The sequence below is a fragment of the Crinia signifera genome, chromosome 5, assembly GCF_055691185.1.
Source record: "Crinia signifera chromosome 5, ASM5569118v1, whole genome shotgun sequence".
Lineage (NCBI taxonomy): Eukaryota > Metazoa > Chordata > Amphibia > Anura > Myobatrachidae > Crinia > Crinia signifera.
In genome coordinates, this window is record NC_139221.1 from 39,187,580 (window position 1) to 39,206,226 (window position 18,647).

General features: G+C 45.5%; 2 protein-coding genes across 4 annotated transcripts in view; one reads left to right on the top strand and one right to left on the bottom strand.

Annotated features, from left to right (window-relative positions):
* The window catches only part of LOC146080133 (RNA-binding protein 12B-like), a 34,061-nt gene extending 21,537 nt beyond the window's left edge, over positions 1-12,524 (bottom strand). Inside the window, exon 1 of one of the 2 annotated variants that reach the window (XR_014474828.1) lies at positions 12,164-12,487. Coding sequence is in view for 1 of the 2 variants with exons in the window: in XM_083187058.1 (XP_083043184.1) it covers positions 12,164-12,248 (85 nt within the window). In the remaining variant the exon portion in view is untranslated. Of the gene's footprint in view, positions 1-12,163 lie in introns of both variants that reach the window. The other variant, XM_083187058.1, reaches the window with a different exon arrangement.
* Positions 12,365-18,647, top strand: part of RBM12B (RNA binding motif protein 12B) — a 36,225-nt gene continuing 29,942 nt past the window's right edge. Inside the window, exons 1-2 of one of the 2 annotated variants that reach the window (XR_014474829.1) lie at positions 12,365-12,734; positions 18,281-18,311. The gene's annotated coding sequence lies outside the window, so the exon portion shown is untranslated. The remainder of the gene's footprint in view (positions 12,735-18,280; positions 18,312-18,647) is intronic. The other variant, XM_083187059.1, reaches the window with a different exon arrangement.

The window sequence follows — 18,647 nt, forward strand, 5'->3', positions numbered from 1 at the left end:
ACCCCTATTGACCAACACACATACACAGTCACAGGCACTCTTAGCACAGGTAAGCCAGAGGCCTGAGAGAGAATAGGGAGAGAGGAGCCAAGCCTTCCCCCCGATGTGTTGAAAATGGGGATATCCCCGCTGACTCACAGTACTGCTGAGGTCCCAGGGGATGCGCTGAAGCCCGAACAGGAGCCGGTACACCGGGACTGCAGCTGCTTGTTCAGTAGCGGAGAGAAGCTGCGCTCCGTGTAATGGCGGCCGCCAGCAGGAGAAGCAGAAGGAAAGCCCCGCCTTCCTGACGCGGACGCTTCCCGCGCCGATCTGCTGGGCGGGAAACTTGAAGCCAGACGCGTCAGCGCTGCCAGCAACCAACAATGGCTGCGGCCGGCTGACTAGCTCTCCCCAGCCAGGTGCGCTCCCTGGCTGGCCCCCTTTCTTCTTTCCTGGAGGTCGGGGGAACGTAGCCTTGGACCCGGAACGCACGCCGCGTGCAGCTGCGGCGGGTCCCTGGAGCGGATGCTCCGGTGGCTTGGGTAGCAGAGGAAACACTGCGTGCAGTGTCGACTGCACCCCTCCAGGATTCCCTCGTCGCAGGCAGACCCGTCCTGTCTGCCTGTCTCTATAACTAACATTTAATAAATAAAAAATAAATAAAAACCTAATCTCCCTAAGGAGACCCTTTCCCAGGAGACCGACTCCTCCGGGCACTTTTTTTAAGACTGAGGTCTGGGGGGGGGGGGGGATAGAGGGGGGAGGAGCCAGCCACATTCAAATTTTCTTAAAGTGCCGACTCCTCCAGTACACCATGCTATCCCACACGTTATGACTGCAGTGTCCCCTGCTGGCCGAGGGAGAAAATATATATATATGTCAAAATAGAAGACAGGAGGAGCGCTCCATAGTGTAAAACCAGAATATTTTAATGGGCAATAAAAAGCCCCAAGGTTACAGCCAATATAGTGCTGGTACCAAAGGACACACTGCTGTGGGCTGGCTACCACACAATATTATATATACAATCCCGGCAATCACTCCTACCACCTCCGGAGCTCTGGGGAAGCCTCTGCAGGGAACGCCGATCACTCCGTGGACTCAGCGTCTCAGGGACCCGTCACAGAAACAGCGGGTAGTAGGGGGATGCCCGGTGGGAAGAGAGCGATCGTCACCTGGCTCCGCCCTAACACGTTTCGTATTAAAACTTCGTCAGAGGTACTGACGTGTTTTGCACGGTTATGATTTAATACAGTTATTCACCGTTTTTTTTGAGTGCCGCCTCCTGTTTTCATTTACTTGGAAATCGCAGATAGATATATTCCCAAAAGAATACAGCGGCACTCAGAGACTTGTAAACAGTGAGAACAGGTGAAGTCTCTGAGTGCCGCTGTATTCTTTTGGGATTCTACACATTGGGCTACTTGCCCCAGCAGAAGGCAACTGAGCAGCATACCCCACGGAGGGGCCGAGTCCCGGGATTGAGAAAAAAAAATAAAAAATTATATATATATAATCACTCCGTCACTCCGGGGCTTCAGTGAAAAACTTTACTGTGTGGCGGTCAATGCCGTTTCGGGTTTCCCCGTCGTCAGGACCAAAATTTTGTGATGTTTGTGAATTTTGGTCCTGACGACGGGGAAACCCGAAACGGCGTTGACCGCCACACAGTAAAGTTTTTCACTGAAGCCCCGGAGTGACGCCTGTGTTTGTTCAGTTACATATGGTAGAAATCCTCTACCTAGGAAGGCACCCGGGCAGGTACTAACTGAGTGCGACGAGTGCCGGACACCCCCCTGACGATGATTAGATAGATAGATACTTTGTATTGCTGGCACTCACATATCGCTGTGGTCAAAATAGCTGGGGTGCCATTCCATAGAGGGCCAAATGGTAGGTCCAATAGTCATAGATAGATTGTGTTGGAGACACTCACCAGTCTTTTAGCAGAGTCACATAAAGATTTTAATCAGGCAGCATGACCCTCTGTGATTGCCATGCTGCCTGATTAAAATCTTTATGTGACTCTGCTAAAAGACTGGTGAGTGTCTCCAACACTAATTTTATATATATATATATATATATATATATATATATATATATATATATATATATATATATATATATATATATATATATATATATATATATATATATATATATATATATATATATATATATATATATATATATATATATATATCTATCATTCTCACACCATGGGGCTAACTATTTGCTGTGCTGCAGAACAGCAATTATGAACTCATTTAAAAAAGTATTTTTTTATTACATTTTTTGTTAATGCTGCAATTAACTGTGCTGATGGCAATAGGGAATAATAAAAATAAAAAAAAATACAGTGGTCCCTTGCTGGGTGCCACAGGTTGCCAACTGACTAGCTCTGATAGATGCCCATTCCCCCCCCCCTATGTGTTTTATCACAGGGAAAGAGCCGAATTATACTCACCGATAATTCCTTTTTCTTCCTAGAGATCCCATGGCAGCCATAACATTGGGATGTATCCCTTTCCCCATAGATTAGACAGGAGTTTTTTCTCTAGGACCGCCCACCTTGGGTATAACAGCCTCCTCCTCCTTAGCCTCAGTGTCTTTTGAGTGTCTCCGTAACCTGGAGAAAAAACACAATAATAACACGGGAGGGTAACAAGTGGCTGCCATGGGATCTATAGGAAGAAAAAGGAATTATCGGTGAGTATAATTCGGCTCTTTCTTCTACGATCCCCATGGCAGCCATAACATTGGGACATACCCAAGTACACCACACGGGAGGGATAGCTGTATTATATTTACTTATGGCGATGTCAGTCCCGCTGACATAGCTCCTTGCAACACGTGGTTCCCAAAGTGGGCAGTAGATACGTTGAGTGCATAATGGTTCGAAAATGTATGGACTGACGACCAGGTAGCCGCTTTACAGATCTCTGTAACTGATGCCTTCGCCTTATTTGCCCATGATGTGGAGACTGCCCGAGTCGAGTGTGCCTGTACGATCGGAGGTGCCACCTTGTTCTCTTTCTTGTAGGCAAATAAGATAGTTTCTCTTATCCACCTAGAGATCGTTTGCTTCACAGGTGCTCCTCCTTTCTTTATTCCTTCAGGAATTACAAATAAGTGTTTGGAGGTTCTAAATGTCTTGGTTCTTTCCAAGTATATGGATATGGCCCTCACCAGGTCCAAGTTATGCCACATTTCCTCCTCATCACCCTGAGGATTTGGATAAAACTCGGGAAGGGTTATCTCCTGATTAAGGTGAAATCTAGAGATTACCTTAGGTAAGAACTGCGGGTGTGTCCTCAGCACCACCCTGTCCGGGAACACGATAAGATAGGGTTCCTCGATCCACAGCGCCTGTAGTTCACTCACTCTCCTCGCAGAGGTGACTGCTACGAGAAAAACCACTTTCCAGTTAAACAGTTTGAGCGGAATGTCCATGAGTGGTTCGAATGGATGCTTGGCTAATACTGTCAGAAGTAAGTTCAAGTCCCAAGGGGCTACTATCGACTTGATTGGGGGTCTAACTCTCTTCATGGCTCTGCTGAATCTCTTTACCACCTTTTCTTCCGCCAATGGTCTGTCTAACAGAACGCTTAAAGCTGATACCTGAGCCTTAATGGTGGCCGTTGCCAGCCCTAAGAGGAATCCATCAAAGAGGAACTGTAACACCTCTCCAGTGGAAATCTTACCATAGTCACCTGAGAACTGCCCCCATTCGATGAATTTCATCCATGTTTTGTAGTATGCTAGAGAAGAAACATCTTTTCTGGCTTTCAACATCATGTCTGTGACTTGTGAAGAGAGATTATGCTTCTTTAGTATTTGCCGCTCAATCTCCACGCCCTTAGACATATTGTCGCGGGTTCTGAGTGTAGTACTGGGCCTTGTGTCAGTAGGTCCGGTCTGTTGGGTAGCTCCCATGGTTTCTGCACTGATAACCTCATGGCGTTTGCGAACCAGCCCCTCCGTGGCCAGTATGGTAGGATTGCCACTAGGTCTGCCTTGTCCTCTTGTATCTTCTTTATCACCTTGTTTATCAGGGGAAAAGGTGGGAATATGTACCCTAGTTTGAATTGCCATCTGATTGTGAAGGCATCCAATGTTGCTGCTTGGGCATGATAGTATCTTGAGCAGAATGTCCTCACCTTCTTGTTGGCATAAGTAGCCATCAGGTCCACTTCCGGGACTCCGAATCTCTGCACGATCTCCCTGAACACCTCCTCGTTCAGTTCCCATTCTCCCGGATCTAGTAGCTTTCGACTCAGGAAATCTGCTACTACGTTCCTCCTTCCTGGTATGTATATTGCCGAGATCGAGAGAAGGTATTTCTCTGCCCATACCACAATATCCTGTGATATTCTCATCAGTTTTCTGCTTCTGGTGCCTCCCTGATGATTTATATGTGAGACCACCGTGACGTTGTCCGACATGATTCTGACATGATTCCCCACTATGTAATTCTTCAGTAGCCTTACTGCTTCCCAGACTGCTTGAAGTTCTCTTACGTTCGAGGAATTCATTGTTTCTTCTAGGGACCATATTCCTTGCACTGATGCATTCTTCATATGCGCTCCCCAGCCAGTTAGACTGGCATCTGTAGTTACTACCGCATATCTCGGACTCTCTAGGCTGGACCTTCTTCTCTCCAGCTCCCTTGTCCACCACAGTATGGAACTTCTTACTGATTCGTTCAGTGTGATAAGCTGATGGTCCCTGTAACCTCTTCGGATCAGAGGTAACAGGTACCCTTGTAGACCTCTCATATTTGCCTGAGCCCAAGGTATAATCTTTATGCAGGACGTCATCATGCCCAGCAATTGTACGGCCATCAAAAAGGTCACTTTCTTCGAATACAGGACCTTTTCTATCATCTCCTGGATTCTTATACATCTCTCTGGTGATAGAGCAATGTTGAAATTCACAGTGTCTATCAGGACCCCCAGGAACTGAATATTCTGACTTGGTAAAAGGTGGCTCTTGGTTTCGTTTACCACCCAGCCGTGTCTCCTTAGTGTTGATAGTGTCAACTCTAGACCTTGTAGGACTTCTACTTCCGAATCCCCTACGATTAGCAGATCGTCCAGGTATGGCCAAATCAGGACTCCCTGTTTCCTTAGCTCTGCAATCAAGGTTACCAGAACCTTCGTGAAGACCCTCGGAGATGTTCTTAGCCCAAAGGGCAGGCAAGTAAACTGGAAATGCCTGTTTGACACTTCGAACCTGAGGAACCTTCTGTGGTAGCTGTTTACTGGGATGTGATAGTAGGCGTCCTTTAGGTCTATTGACGCTAGGAACGCTCCCTTCCTTATCCCAGTTAGAATGGATGAAAGGCTTTCCATCCTGAATTTTATCTTTTTTTATATTCAGGTTGAGATCCCTCAGATCCAGGATTGTCCTGTATTCTCCATTGGGTTTCTTCACTAGAAATAAGTTCGAGTAAAAGCCTCTCTTGTGTTGTAGCCTGGGAATTTCCTCTATGGCGTTTATTTCTAAGAGTTGCTCTATCTTTATTTTCAACTCTCTTCTTTCTTCCTTCGATATAGATGTTCTGGATTTTAAAAACCGGTCTTGTCTCGGGTGACATGCAAACTCTATTGAATAACCCCTCTGAATTATATTCAGGACCCATCTGTCCCCAATCGTCCTTTTCCAGACCTCTGGGAACTTCAATAGTCTTGCACCTATCTTGATGTTTAGAGGATAGTCATAGCCTTCCACCTCTGTCCGACTGAAATTTTCCTCGGTAAGGCTGGCGAAAGGACTGACGGGAAAGATTAGGGTTCCCTCTTCTATAGTATGGCTTTCCAGGCCTGTAGCTTCTTGCGTCCTTAAAGGACGGTTTAGGTGTTCCCGGATAGGGAAACCTATTCCTTCTATCCTGCGGCAGCCGGACAGATTTTCCGCCAGACAGTTTCTGTATCATGGCGTCAAGTTTAGACCCAAATAAATAATTTCCCTCGAAGGGTAATGCTGTCAGTTTGTTTTTGGAATTTGCGTCGGCACTCCAAGGCTTTAGCCACAGCGCTCGTCTTGCAGTTATTCCGGCTGCCATGGATTTTGATGCGAATGCCACCGAGTCCAGTGACGCTTCACACAGGTAGTCAATAGATTTTTGCATAATCTCTAAACTGCGTAAGATATGTTTTAGATATTTTATCTTCTACATCCGTATGTAGGTTTGCTGCCCAGAGCCTCAGAGCACGGGATACTGAAGCAATAGCGACTGATGACCTGAGTGCCCCTGAAGATGCAGTGTGTACCTTTCTTAAGGCGGTTTCCACCTTCTTATCCATGGAATCCTTGAAGGCCGCTGCGTCTTCCACCGGTATTGTAGACCTTGACGTGAGCTCCGCCGCGTCTACCTTAGGGATCTTGCACCACGCCATGAATTCTTCATCCTTGTATGGATACATTTTATCCACTCTATTACTAAGGGTGAGTTTCTTGTCAACATTTACCCACTCCTTAGCGATTATTTCCCTCACTACCTTATTAACTGGGAAGGACCTCCCCTTCTTTGATCTATCCTCAAATAGCGGGTCCTTTTCCGTAGAGGTACCTGTAGCCTCTTGGTAGTTTATTGCCTTGTATATGTTCTTTAGTACGTTCTCCACTATATCAAGGTTAAAGGTTCTATCCTCCTCTATTTCTCCTGACTCATCAGTGGAATTTTTATCTGGTTCCTCCATGCCGGATGAACCCTCCTCTTGGCTCAGCCCAGCTTGAGACCTAGACCTTTTAGCTGTCTGTGACTGGACAAATTCATGCTTAGACACAAAGTTCTGTTTCATCCAAGCCATCAGTTCTTTTAGTATCTCCGTATGCTCTGATTTTTTTGGCACTTCTCTTATGGGCTCCTTATGTCTTGTCTCACATTCTTCACATAGTGACTTGTTTTGACTCGCAGAGAACAACTTATCACATGACATGCAGTTAGATTCAATGTATTTCTTTTTAGAAAGCCTTTTCTTTGGCACAGGGATAACCTCTGTAGGCACACTATAAGAGATAATAGATACACTAAGTAGCTAGAAATAAAAGAACTCTAATGCCCCAAAAAGCTAAGGGCTTACCTCATAGGGGCACTGTCCAGCTTAGGGGAAGAATGCACTTCCATCTCAGCCATCGTTTCTGCAGCCCAGCGTGATGCACTGACCAGCGCTGTCTGCAGTGTTTAAATATGGCGCCATAACCCTTTCATTGCTGCACCAGCAGTATTCCGGATGGCCGAGCGGAACAGACGTTTCCTTGCTGTGTTTCCGGGAACACCTTTTGTGCGCACACTAGCTTATGCTCTGGGCGGAAGTAGACGCTGCCGCGTACTTCCGCCCTACAGCGTCTAGCCCCGCAGCGTGCAGTCGCGGCTTACAGCTGAGACTGCCGCTTGACTCACCCACGCTGCTTCCATCTGTACCGTCCTCCTGCAGCGCCTCAGCCCGTGGCCACAATGTATTCAGTCGGCTGTACAGGTACCTTGCTCCCAGACTGGCGTCCAAACAGGTATTTGGCTGTGCGTATAAACGGGTGTTATGCATAGGGGTATAGATAAATCTGGTCCCCCTCGCATGCTCTCCTTCCCATAATATAAGAGGTAGCCCTGCTAAAAATAAATTAACTCCTACTCTGTCCTCTCTAGGAGACAGGAAAAAAAGACACTGAGGCTAAGGAGGAGGAGGCTGTTATACCCAAGGTGGGCGGTCCTAGAGAAAAAAACTCCTGTCTGATCTATGGGGAAAGGGATACATTCCAATGTTATGGCTGCCATGGGGATCGTAGAAGAAAGTATTACATAGCGACGCAGATAAAACAGGAATATTAGCTGCTCCCTGTATGCTATGTTTTCTGTTTAAAGCTTAAACATCAAGTTAGGGCCTTACACTGGGGGGCGATTTAATTCAGCACATGTTTGGTAAGTAGCTGGTAGTATCCAAAGCTAATCAATGGGCTGTGCTGTAATATTTGGTTTAAATCAGATTTTTTTTTTTTCAATTTAAAGCAGATTTTTTTTTAGATTTAAATAGGATTTTCTTATTAATTTTTTTCTTAAGAAAACTGTTTCATTTTAGATGTTTACCTCTTGTGTTAGGAATACATGAACAATTTTTGAAGTAAGAAAAGTAACTAAATGAACACAATAAAAGAACAGTTGCAATCAAACATATACATGTATTTGTCCACATCCTCATGTTTGACCTCAACAGAAAAGGCTATGTGGCATGCAACCAGCTTAGCTGCTTTTTTTTATTTCCCAATCTGTTGCGTGTTTTGGATTGTACAAACCAAACCGTACAAAAAAAAATAAAAAATTCATTACAATTCCTGCAATTGTTGAAACTGCGATGAACATTTGCTTTAGAAGATTTACTATAGACGGGTCTAATGGCCCATACACACTATACAGTGTTCCAGCTAAGCTTCATTTGCAGCGCCCTGCCTGGTTTCTAACATTCTAAATGCGTGTCAGCTTTTCCAGTGCATAATTTGATGATTATTGGCATGAGCACCTACACGACAAAATCTTTCTAAGAAAAAGTTGTCGTTGTGCAACATTATTAATTAAATCATGATTTAAATACATTTGATTAAAATCTTACAAGATATCAACAAAACCTAAAAAAAAAGTTATAATATTCTACATTAGTCACTTCTGTTTATTCCCAATTCAAAATGATGTGCTGCCACAGAGCCCAATTACAGTAGTGCTGAAATTTCCTTGCATCTTTATACTCTTAAAAAAGGCACAATTGAGCATATTTAAGTACTTTAACCCACTGCAACCACTAGGGGGCACAAAACGGAGCAATTCCCACTGACCATGGCCAGCCACCATCATGCTGCCCCCGTATCCCAGCCCTGATCCTAGAAGGATCACTTATGAGCGCGATCAGAATCTGAATATGGAAACAAGATTTCCTGTTACTTTAGACAGGAGATCAGGAAGTGAGAAATAATTGAGGGGTAGATTTATTGGCATATATTCAATGCCGTGGGCGAGCGGTGACTGCGAGCAGGACTTTTTGCTCGCAGTCACCGCTCACCCTGTCAGTATTCAACTGACCCCCCTCATTCACAAATTCCCCCTCGCTCCGTTTTTTGAGCGAGGGGGAATTTGCGAATGTGCCTCCAAAAGCTGCGAGAGCCGAGGCTAATTACAGCGAGTTTGCTGCACTAGCCGCGGCTCTCGCAGTTTAGGGGAATCCTCGCAGTTCTGTGACTGCGAGGATTCCCCCGGAACGTTGCATAGTGCGAGCGGCCGGCGCGGGGGTTAAACTGCGAGGATCACTGGTTTTCTGTGATCCTCAGTGAAGGGGGGTGTTTGCAAGGAGCAAACCAAAAGACAAATGTGCCTTTCTGTGATCCTCGCAGTTTAACCCCCTTGCCGGCCGCTCGCACCGGCATTGAATACTGCACACTATGTTCGGTGAAGTGAAAAGCATAACCATGAGACAAGGCTGCACACACTTACTCACTGATAGAGAGTGCTGAAGCTCATAGAATGGTGTAATACAATAATTGCATTAGAGAGCCAGCAACATCAAAGTGACAAAATTAATTTATTAAAAGGCATATGAAGTGCAAAAAAATCGGACAAAAAAGCCAGTTAAAAAGCATTGGAGACATCTACTTATGACATCATGAGAGGGTTTCACAGGTGTTCAAGCATGGTCTCACTCCACCAGTCAGTCATAGCAATATATATATATATATATATATATATATATATATATATATATATATATATATATATATATATATATATATATATATATATATATATATATATATATATTTATTATTTAAGGCAGGGCTGACCCAGGTTCAGTGTTTTTTAGGGGGTAGATGGGTAGTGCTGTCCCCGGGTGCTGGGAGGAGGGGGGTCCCTGCGGCTGCTGAGGGGAGGGGGGTACCTGTCAGCCTGAGGTCAGAGCTCACTCAGCGGAGGAGATGATGTGCGCCGCTGCTGTACCACTCCCCGCAGCCGCAAAGTTCCTGCGGCGAATGTACAGTCAGTGTATGTACACTGACTGTCCACTCGCCGCAGGGACCGGCTGCCGGGGGATGGTACAGCAGCGGCGCACATCATCCCCTCCTGTGAGCTCCGACCGCAGGCTGACAGGACAGGTACCCCCCCTCCCGTCAGCAGCCGCAGGGACCCCCCCTCCTCCCGCAGCAGCTGGGCACATCTTCCCCAGCGCTGCACGCTGTGGACCCGCTGCAGGTGCCTGCACCCGCAGCGGGACCATTTACACCGCCATTTACACAGGTCCTATCTGGGTTCTACCCAGGTCAGGACCTGGGTAGAGGACCCGTGTAAATGGACACGGATGTACCCCATTTACACCGCCGATGATCTGGGTCTGACCCGCAGCTGACCCGGATTTTTAGGCGGTGTAAAAGGGGTATTAAACTTGTTTTGTATTTTGAGCTGTAAAGACAATGGTAAAGCACTTTGAGTCCTATTGGGAAAAAAGTGCAATATAAATACCATTATTACTATATTGAGCATCCACACTAGACGATATTGTGAACAATATCGCACAGAAGCCCCGTTCTGAGTAATAGTTTTGACAGTGTGGCCTCTCTTTACTGGTTTTTGCTCCCAAAATAATTGCTTAAAGCAGGTGTGCTCAAACTATTTCACTCTGGGACCCCAGCGGACAATACAAATAGTTACAGGACCCCAGCAAGTTTCTGCAGAAGGTCACCACATCACATATGTCGTCAGCAGACAGCACATACATGGAAGCATTGTGGAGGCACAAAATGCTGTGAGGAGTCTGAAATAACAGACAATTCAACAGATTGAATTACTGAGATTAGAAAACTCATCAGCCTGATGGTCAGCAACATGGAGTCGCGACCCCATGATAAGAAGGTCAGGACCCATAGTTTGAGAACTGCTGGTCTAGTCTAGAGTCATTAAATTATACCCACAGTTTAAGCTCTATAGCAGCACAACACCAGAAGACTATCCCAAATGTCCATTATTTCTTTATAGTTCCTCAAAAGCTGAACATAGTATGGTGGACATCAAAAACTAAAACATTGAATAGTAGTTGTGCTTCCACCATCAACTCCATTATATAACCATTAAAGGTTTTCATGTGTGCCTACGCAGAAGGCAGCCATGACCACCATTGGATGGGCATCAGAAAACTGCATCTGACAGCTGTCAACCACTGAATACATGAAAATCGATGGGAAAAGTACTTTAATATATTCAGGAACATCGACGGCTGCCAACTATCAGATTCAAATGTCCTCCCTTAAGCCATAATAAGGAACATAGACTGTTGCTAACCATGCACAACCCTAGACCATAGTTGCTAAAATCTAACTTGCACAAGGGGAACCGCCATGTAATTTAGCAGCAGTCTAAAGCATACGTATATATTCAGTGTGCAGGTAAACACATTTTCCTTATAGTTGCTACAATGTATTTCTGTGCTGCCAACATACCATGTCTCACTGGTGCATCAGATGTGAATTATTAGATTGATAGGGAAAAGGTCAACACAGGAAAAAAAAAAAAAGTTCAATATGGTCCACACAGGAAAATGGCGACAATAGTTTTTAACATTTTTGTTGTCTTACGATTCTCAATTGTAGTTCACGTATATGGGGGGGGGGGGGTCTCTCTTCATGTATCGAACAATGGCATGTCTACATAATGGTCCATCGCTTTTTTGACATGGTCAACCTAACCACCAACCTTTTATAAATGATGCATCACATGTACCATACTACACTAGTGTTCATTATAGCACTTGCCATATTTGAAAACCCATGCAGTTCCTCTTCCCTGCCTGGGGTGTCGCTGTCTGCTGTAGTGCTTCTAGCAGTGTGGTCTGTATATCAGCACCGATATGCAAACTAGACCTGTGCTAGAAACACCACAGCAGACAGCGACACCCCAGACAGGGAAGAGGAACTGCATGGGTTTTTAGAGATAGCGGGTGCTAGAATGAAAACTACTATACAGTCCAATAATAAGGTACTTGGGATGCCTATAGGACCTGCAAACAACACAGATCATAGCAATGTACAGAATAATAGGGTACAATCTCCCCCCATCACCCCCACACCGCCCAGCCTGTAGCAGGCCCTGCAGAGTCTCCCTATACACAGGCCCCTAATGGGCGACTAAATAACTCTGTATAATTACCGGGTAGTGGAGCATATCCCGCCATAACTGCGCTGTTACGACTGCCTTCCCCCTCAGGAGGGTAGTACGGCTGCTGCAGTGACATCCACGCAACAACAAACACTGCACGGCTGCTCACGGTGTAAAAATGGCGCCCGGTCCTCCTCAGCCGCCGTGGGATCACTGCGCATGCGTGCTCGGAGGGGGCGGGGCTATTATGTCTCACACTCAGCAAATCACCCCATTGAGGCCGTTGTTAACTGGTGCGTGAGAACGTGGACTTGGAGCTACACCTCTTCCAGTTCGCGTCACCCGCTCCGTTATACAGGTTCACCCCCCTGCCCCGACGGGCGTAGTATGGTAAAAAAAAAAAAACACAACAACATGGCGGTCGCCTCAGCAGCGACAGTTCTCGCGACCCGTGACGTCACGCCGGCTCAGCTTCTAGGCGTTTCCAGACGTCACGTGACTGACTCGGAGGAATTGGGCGCCATTTTGGGACCACCGCAGTTTCCTGGTTGGACTCTCGACTGGCGTGCTCCGTGCTACGGGCTGTGTGTGTCCGCCTGCCTGCCTGGTATTATTCATCGGGGTAAGTATGAGCTGTGTTTTGGAGATGTATCGGGCGGCGGCGATGTTTCTCCCGGCCGACCGTCTAGTCGAATATAGGAGGCCTTTGGATCGATTCTGCATTGTGTGGTACTGTGTACCCGGCCTACCCGTAACCTCTTCCTAGCTGGTGTGCAACGCATGTGCTTGGTTCGCCAGCTTCTGTGAAACTACAAGGCCCAGCGTTCAGATGTTGGACGTTGCGGTCCCATCCAGCTGTGGTTACGTAACTGCTATGGAACTACGAGGCCCAGCGTTCCAGTGTTGGAACTTGTGCTCCCAGAGATACTGTGCAGCTTCCAGGTGTGGTTATGTCGCTGCTATCGAACTATAAGGCCCCGCATACTGGTGTTGGAACTTGCATTTCCATCTGCTTGTGGTTACATGGCTGCTATGGAACTACAAGGCCCAGCATACAGGTGTTGGAACTTGTGGTCACATCCAGTTGTGGTTATGTAGCTACTATGGTTCGCCTCCAACTGTGTTACCTTCGTAGTGCGCCCACCATGGCTGCCTCATCTGGTGCACTTGTGGTTGGGATAAAAAATACATGGACTATGGATGGCCATCGACTACCAATGCTCCCAAATCATCGATGGTTGGGACCTAGTGCTCGATGTTTTGGGCGTCGATAGTGGATGGTCGAATAGTTATATTCCATCGTGGATGGCTTCCGATGGTAAAAGTTGAGGGCGCACTGCGTGCGCAGCGTCATTGCGTCTAGCCTCCGCCGGGAGGTGTGCGCATGCGCAAAAGAAACTTAAACTGGATTGATGGCTAAAGTTTCTTCTGCGCACGGATCTCGGCCTGGCAGGCTGCCCGCAGCGACCCGTCCCATTGCTCTGCACATGCGTGGCTAAGCGATGGCAGGAACCATCGATGGTGTGAGGTAGAATGGTTTATAGCCATCGATGGTTCTTGCTCTAGAAGCCATCGATGGCAACCATCGATGGGGGATGTGCCGATGGCCATCCCTAACATGGACCTGAGTATACACTGAAATCACCAAATTTATTTTAGTGGTGATCTATTCCACCCAGGGTAATCCTACGCAGAGTGCCTAAAATGGCTGCTGCACCTGGTACCTTGTCAGGGTGGCGTACACAACCCATGGAAGTTATTATCCAAAATGCTTGGGGTTGTTTTTTTTTGCCTGACACTGTACTATTTATATACTATTTATTAAGTGCATTGTTTATTAATGTCTGTAAATCGCCTTGAGTCCTCTTGGAGAAAGTGCGCTATATAAATTAAACTTGCTTGTGGTCCCATGACTACTGAGTGACCTCCAGTAGTGTTTACATATGGGATTCATTTATGGGGATGTTGTGTGCGGATCAGCTGCACATGTTGTGGCTAATGGTGTGTACACACGTTAGATGTGCCTTAAGATCTTATCCACGATCTGATCAGATATGCTGTGTACACACTAGTACAATCTGCATAAGATCCAGATGCGATTACAATTTAGACTATCTGCATACAATTTACACTATCTGCATTCAATTTAGACTATATAGTGCAGATCTGCACTATATAGACAGGGCAGCCAAGACTTTCTGGTTAAGATATGGGAGCGCGCATCTTGAACGCATCTGGATCGCTTGGGATAAAAACCATACAATCTGCATGAGATCCAGATAAGATTTTGACTATACAGGTTGAGTATCCCGTATCCGTATATCTATTATCCGAATTATTCCAAAAAACGTGGTTTTTGGAATCATTCGAATATTTTTTTTTTTTTTTTTTTACCCTCCCTAACCCTCTTTTTATACTTACCAAGTCCCAGGGCGTCCACAGCAGGCCTCCGGCATCTTCTCCAGGGTCTCCAGCGGTCCCAGGAATGCATTGCGCGAGTGTGCGCGCGCCGGTGACGCATTCCTGGGACCGCTGGAGACCAGGAGAAGATGCCGGAGGCCTGCTGTGGACGCCCGGGGACCATCAGGGGACAGGTAAGTATGGCTTAAAAAAAAATATTCTAAAAACCGGAAAATTCCCCTATCCGAAATGCTTGCGGTCCCGAGCATTTCGGATAGGGGATACTCAACCTGTATAGTCAAAATCTCATCTGGATCTTATGCAGATTGTACTAGTGTGTACACAGCATTATGCAGATTGTATCAGTGTGTACACAATAGGATCTTAAGTCACATCCGATTTGCATCCTATCTTGACTATATAGTGCAAATATCAATTCAAGAATGTAATTTACATTGCTGGCACATGCCAGCAATGTATATATTATCAGCTAATAAACAAATCATTGGTGGCAGTGGATGCTCCTTGTGTGGAGCACGACGGAGAGAACACGGGGCAGGGTGTCCGACGGGCTATGAGCGGGGAACTGTGTACGAGCGGCGCATCGGTGTGACATATGCACCAGGGCAGGGGGAGATATCGGTGAAAGAGCTGCGCATTCGTCCTGGCAGTGAGTATGTTCTAGAGCGGAGGAAGGGGGCGGTCAGTCGGGCTGAAAGTCTCTGATCTTTCAGCCCGGCTGCCGTACACCCATCGCCAGACGTGCTGGTAAAACCAGCAGATGGCCCACTTTGCTAGCGATGATGCGGGAGCGCGCATCATCGCTAGTCGGACATCGGTGGCCTATACACACTTGCAGACTTCAAGCTGAAACTCGTCAAGTGTGTATGGGCCGACAGGCAGATCCCAAACAAAAATCACAGTAAACTCAGAAACATAGGGTCACCCGGGAACGATTCAGTATTAAATCCCGGCGGTCGGGATCCCGGCGTTCAGAATCCCGACAGCCGAAATCCCGACAAGGGGGACGTGGATCCCCCCCTCCTTGCGGGCTCGCTACGCAGCGGGCCCAGTGCCTCGCTACGCTCGGCACACTGATTTATTCTCCCTCCCGGAGGGAGAAAGTGTTGGGATTTCGGCGGTCGGGATTCCAGTGTCGGGATCCCGACCGCCGGGAATATCTAGAAGCCCAACAACATTTAACAGACTCATTCCAAAAATTCAAAATAACCCCAACACCGCTAACGAAAGTACAATACATACAAGCTAGAACAAAACATGAAGAACTCCTGGCAAATATCGAAGCATGGTATACTTTTAGAAAATACTTCAGATTCCATAAATATGGTAACAAGTTTGGAAAGCTAACGTCAAACCTCCTGCAGGGACAACGCACTCCCTCCACTATACACCCCCTAAAAAAAGCTAGACTCTACAAAAACGTCACCCAACAAAAGAAATGGCTCAAGTACTCAATGAATACTATATACTCTAAACCACCTCATAACCTCGACCGAGCCATCACATTCTGGGACAATCTATCATTATTTTAACTTCCCCTTGCGCACAGCTCAGCCCTTGTCAAAGATATCACTCTCCAAGAGGTGATAGATGCCATCTCAAAATTAAAACCCAATAAAGCCTCGGGACCTGACGGCTTCATGTCTGAGTACTATAACAAAAGATTGCACCCTGCTTAGTAGCAGTATTCACTTACATACTAAGTTCTCCCTCAATTCCCCCTGACTTTTAATATGTCTAATATACGTGTACTTCCCAAACTTAGGAGAGACCATTCCGACCCGGCCTCCTATAGGCCAATTCCCTACTCAACCTTGATTACAAATTGTTAACCAAAATATTGGCAGAACGACTTAAATCACTTGTCCCTCTAATGCTGCTGCATTTTAAACCTTGGGCATCTAAAACCTATATTAAAGTAGAGTGCTGGTGACAGAGAAGGAGAGAGAGACCACGCCACAGTTGTTTGTGTTTCTTTTTTATCAGTGGAAACATGTAGAGGCGGTTGGAAGTCTTGTTTGCTCTGACAACGTTTTGCTTTGCAGGCATTAGTAGATTGTCTCATATGCCGACCACCTGTACACCTGCACCAAAGCTGGCGGTGGTTGACAGCTCAATGGGCATGTGTCCACCCGTTTGTTACATTAGTCCTGATGGATTGGGCGGTGTGTATGGAGAACACAGCCCAAACCATCTGTAGATATATCTGCATAGCATTTTTTACAAGAAAAAGGTAAGTATGGTATAGGTACACTGAAAGTCCTAATATTTATTTTTAAGATTTAACTTTTATTAGTATGCAATAAAATCGGTGAAATATTTAAAATATATGAAAGAAAAAGAAGAAATATAGAATTTTAAAATAAGAATGACCGCTGCTCCCCCGTCTAAACTTTTTGCAGGATTGTATTCTCAACTCTTATATTGTTACACTTTATATCAGGATTTTGTGTTATACTGTAAATCTCAGATTATATATGTTTGTTCCTGATTGCTAATGGAGCTGAGGATACTGTTTATTATTTTAATTATTCAATAAATCCTCACTTATCAGGTATTGCCAATTGAGGCTTTTTATATCAAGAGTTCAAATCTTAGATTGATGTGTGTGTTTTTTAATTTTATTAATGTGGCAAACAGATACCTAATATTCACTGCAGACAGGTTCTGTCTAATGGATGCGGGACCATTTGTCTACAACAAGAAGATAGACAGCCATTAGTTCGATAACTCAATAGGTCGACATGCCTTTAGGTCGACAGTGTCTAAGTCGACAGTCAAAAGGTCGACATGGGTTTTTCACTTTTTTTATCCAAAAGTCGACATGGACACAGTTTGAAGTAAGCCGCAGCCCCTCGCATCGCTCGCAATGCTTCAGGGGGCGCGGTGCCTCGCTGCGCTCGGCACACTATTATAATCTAACTCCACGCCCTAGTGGATGGTAGGGCATGAAATACTGCCTGTCGGCTCAAAAGACAGTGAAAAAACCATGTCGACCTTTTGGCGGTGTCGACCTTTTGGCTGTCTATCTTCTTGTTGTAGACAAATAGTCCAGATACCCTGTCTAATATACTGCAGATTCATGCATTTAAAAGTGCACAGATTTAATTATGACGGACAGACATCAGGTATCCTCTATAGCCCAACATCATTTATTAATATACAGGTTTTTATTTCAGAGTGTATAGTTTCTGAGCTATACCTGATGTCTGTCCGTCATAATTAAATGTGCACTTTTGAATGACTTAGGGTCAGTTATGTGGTGTGCTTTTGATTGTCACATGTTTTATGATAGGCAAAACCAGTGCTGGTGGCTGCCAATCACTTTGACTATAAATAATTGGATTTATTCCTGGACTTTTTTGAAAGATGGCGCCCTTGAGCATCAAACTGTTTCACGGCACCCCTAGGCCAAATGTTAATTAATTTAATAATGTTTTCTGAATTTATCATTAAGTAAATTGTGTTTACATGTCATCCTTAGGGTCAGTTACATGGTAAGTGACAGGATTTGCTACTGCTTGTCCACGTTATCATTGACAGAACTGGTTTAGCCTGTGATATCGATTGTAAATTTTAGTTGGTCCTGGGCCACCAACTCAGGGTGCCGCGGCACAGAGTTTGGGAACCACTGATGTAATGTAGTGTGGTTTATTAAAAGAAGAAACACAAATTCTTCTGTGAATGATTGGGGCACCTATTAAGAGTATTACTGAAGTATACATTTTTGTTTTGTTTTTTTAACAGTTCTATTAAAGATCTTCAGAAAAAAAGAGAGGTAAGGTCACCTGGACATAAAATGAAAACTGTTACTGACTTGTCTCAGTGAAGAAAAATGTCTGTTAAAGACCTGCATCTATGTGTATGTCTTAGTAATGCAGAGTTTTACACTATTTAGTTAACTGGCATAGTTTGGAATCATAGTTTGTGTTTGTAAGCTCCTGTCCTAAGGCCCTCATACACTAATGTGATTTGGCCTGTTTTCACCCAATTCCAATGGATCGGGCCGAGAAAATGGCCCATATCAAATGTCGTACATACTGCACATAGGATAACTTATGTGTGCAGCAGTCAGGTGCACAATCGCGTCCGATTTCCCCTGAACTCCCCCGGG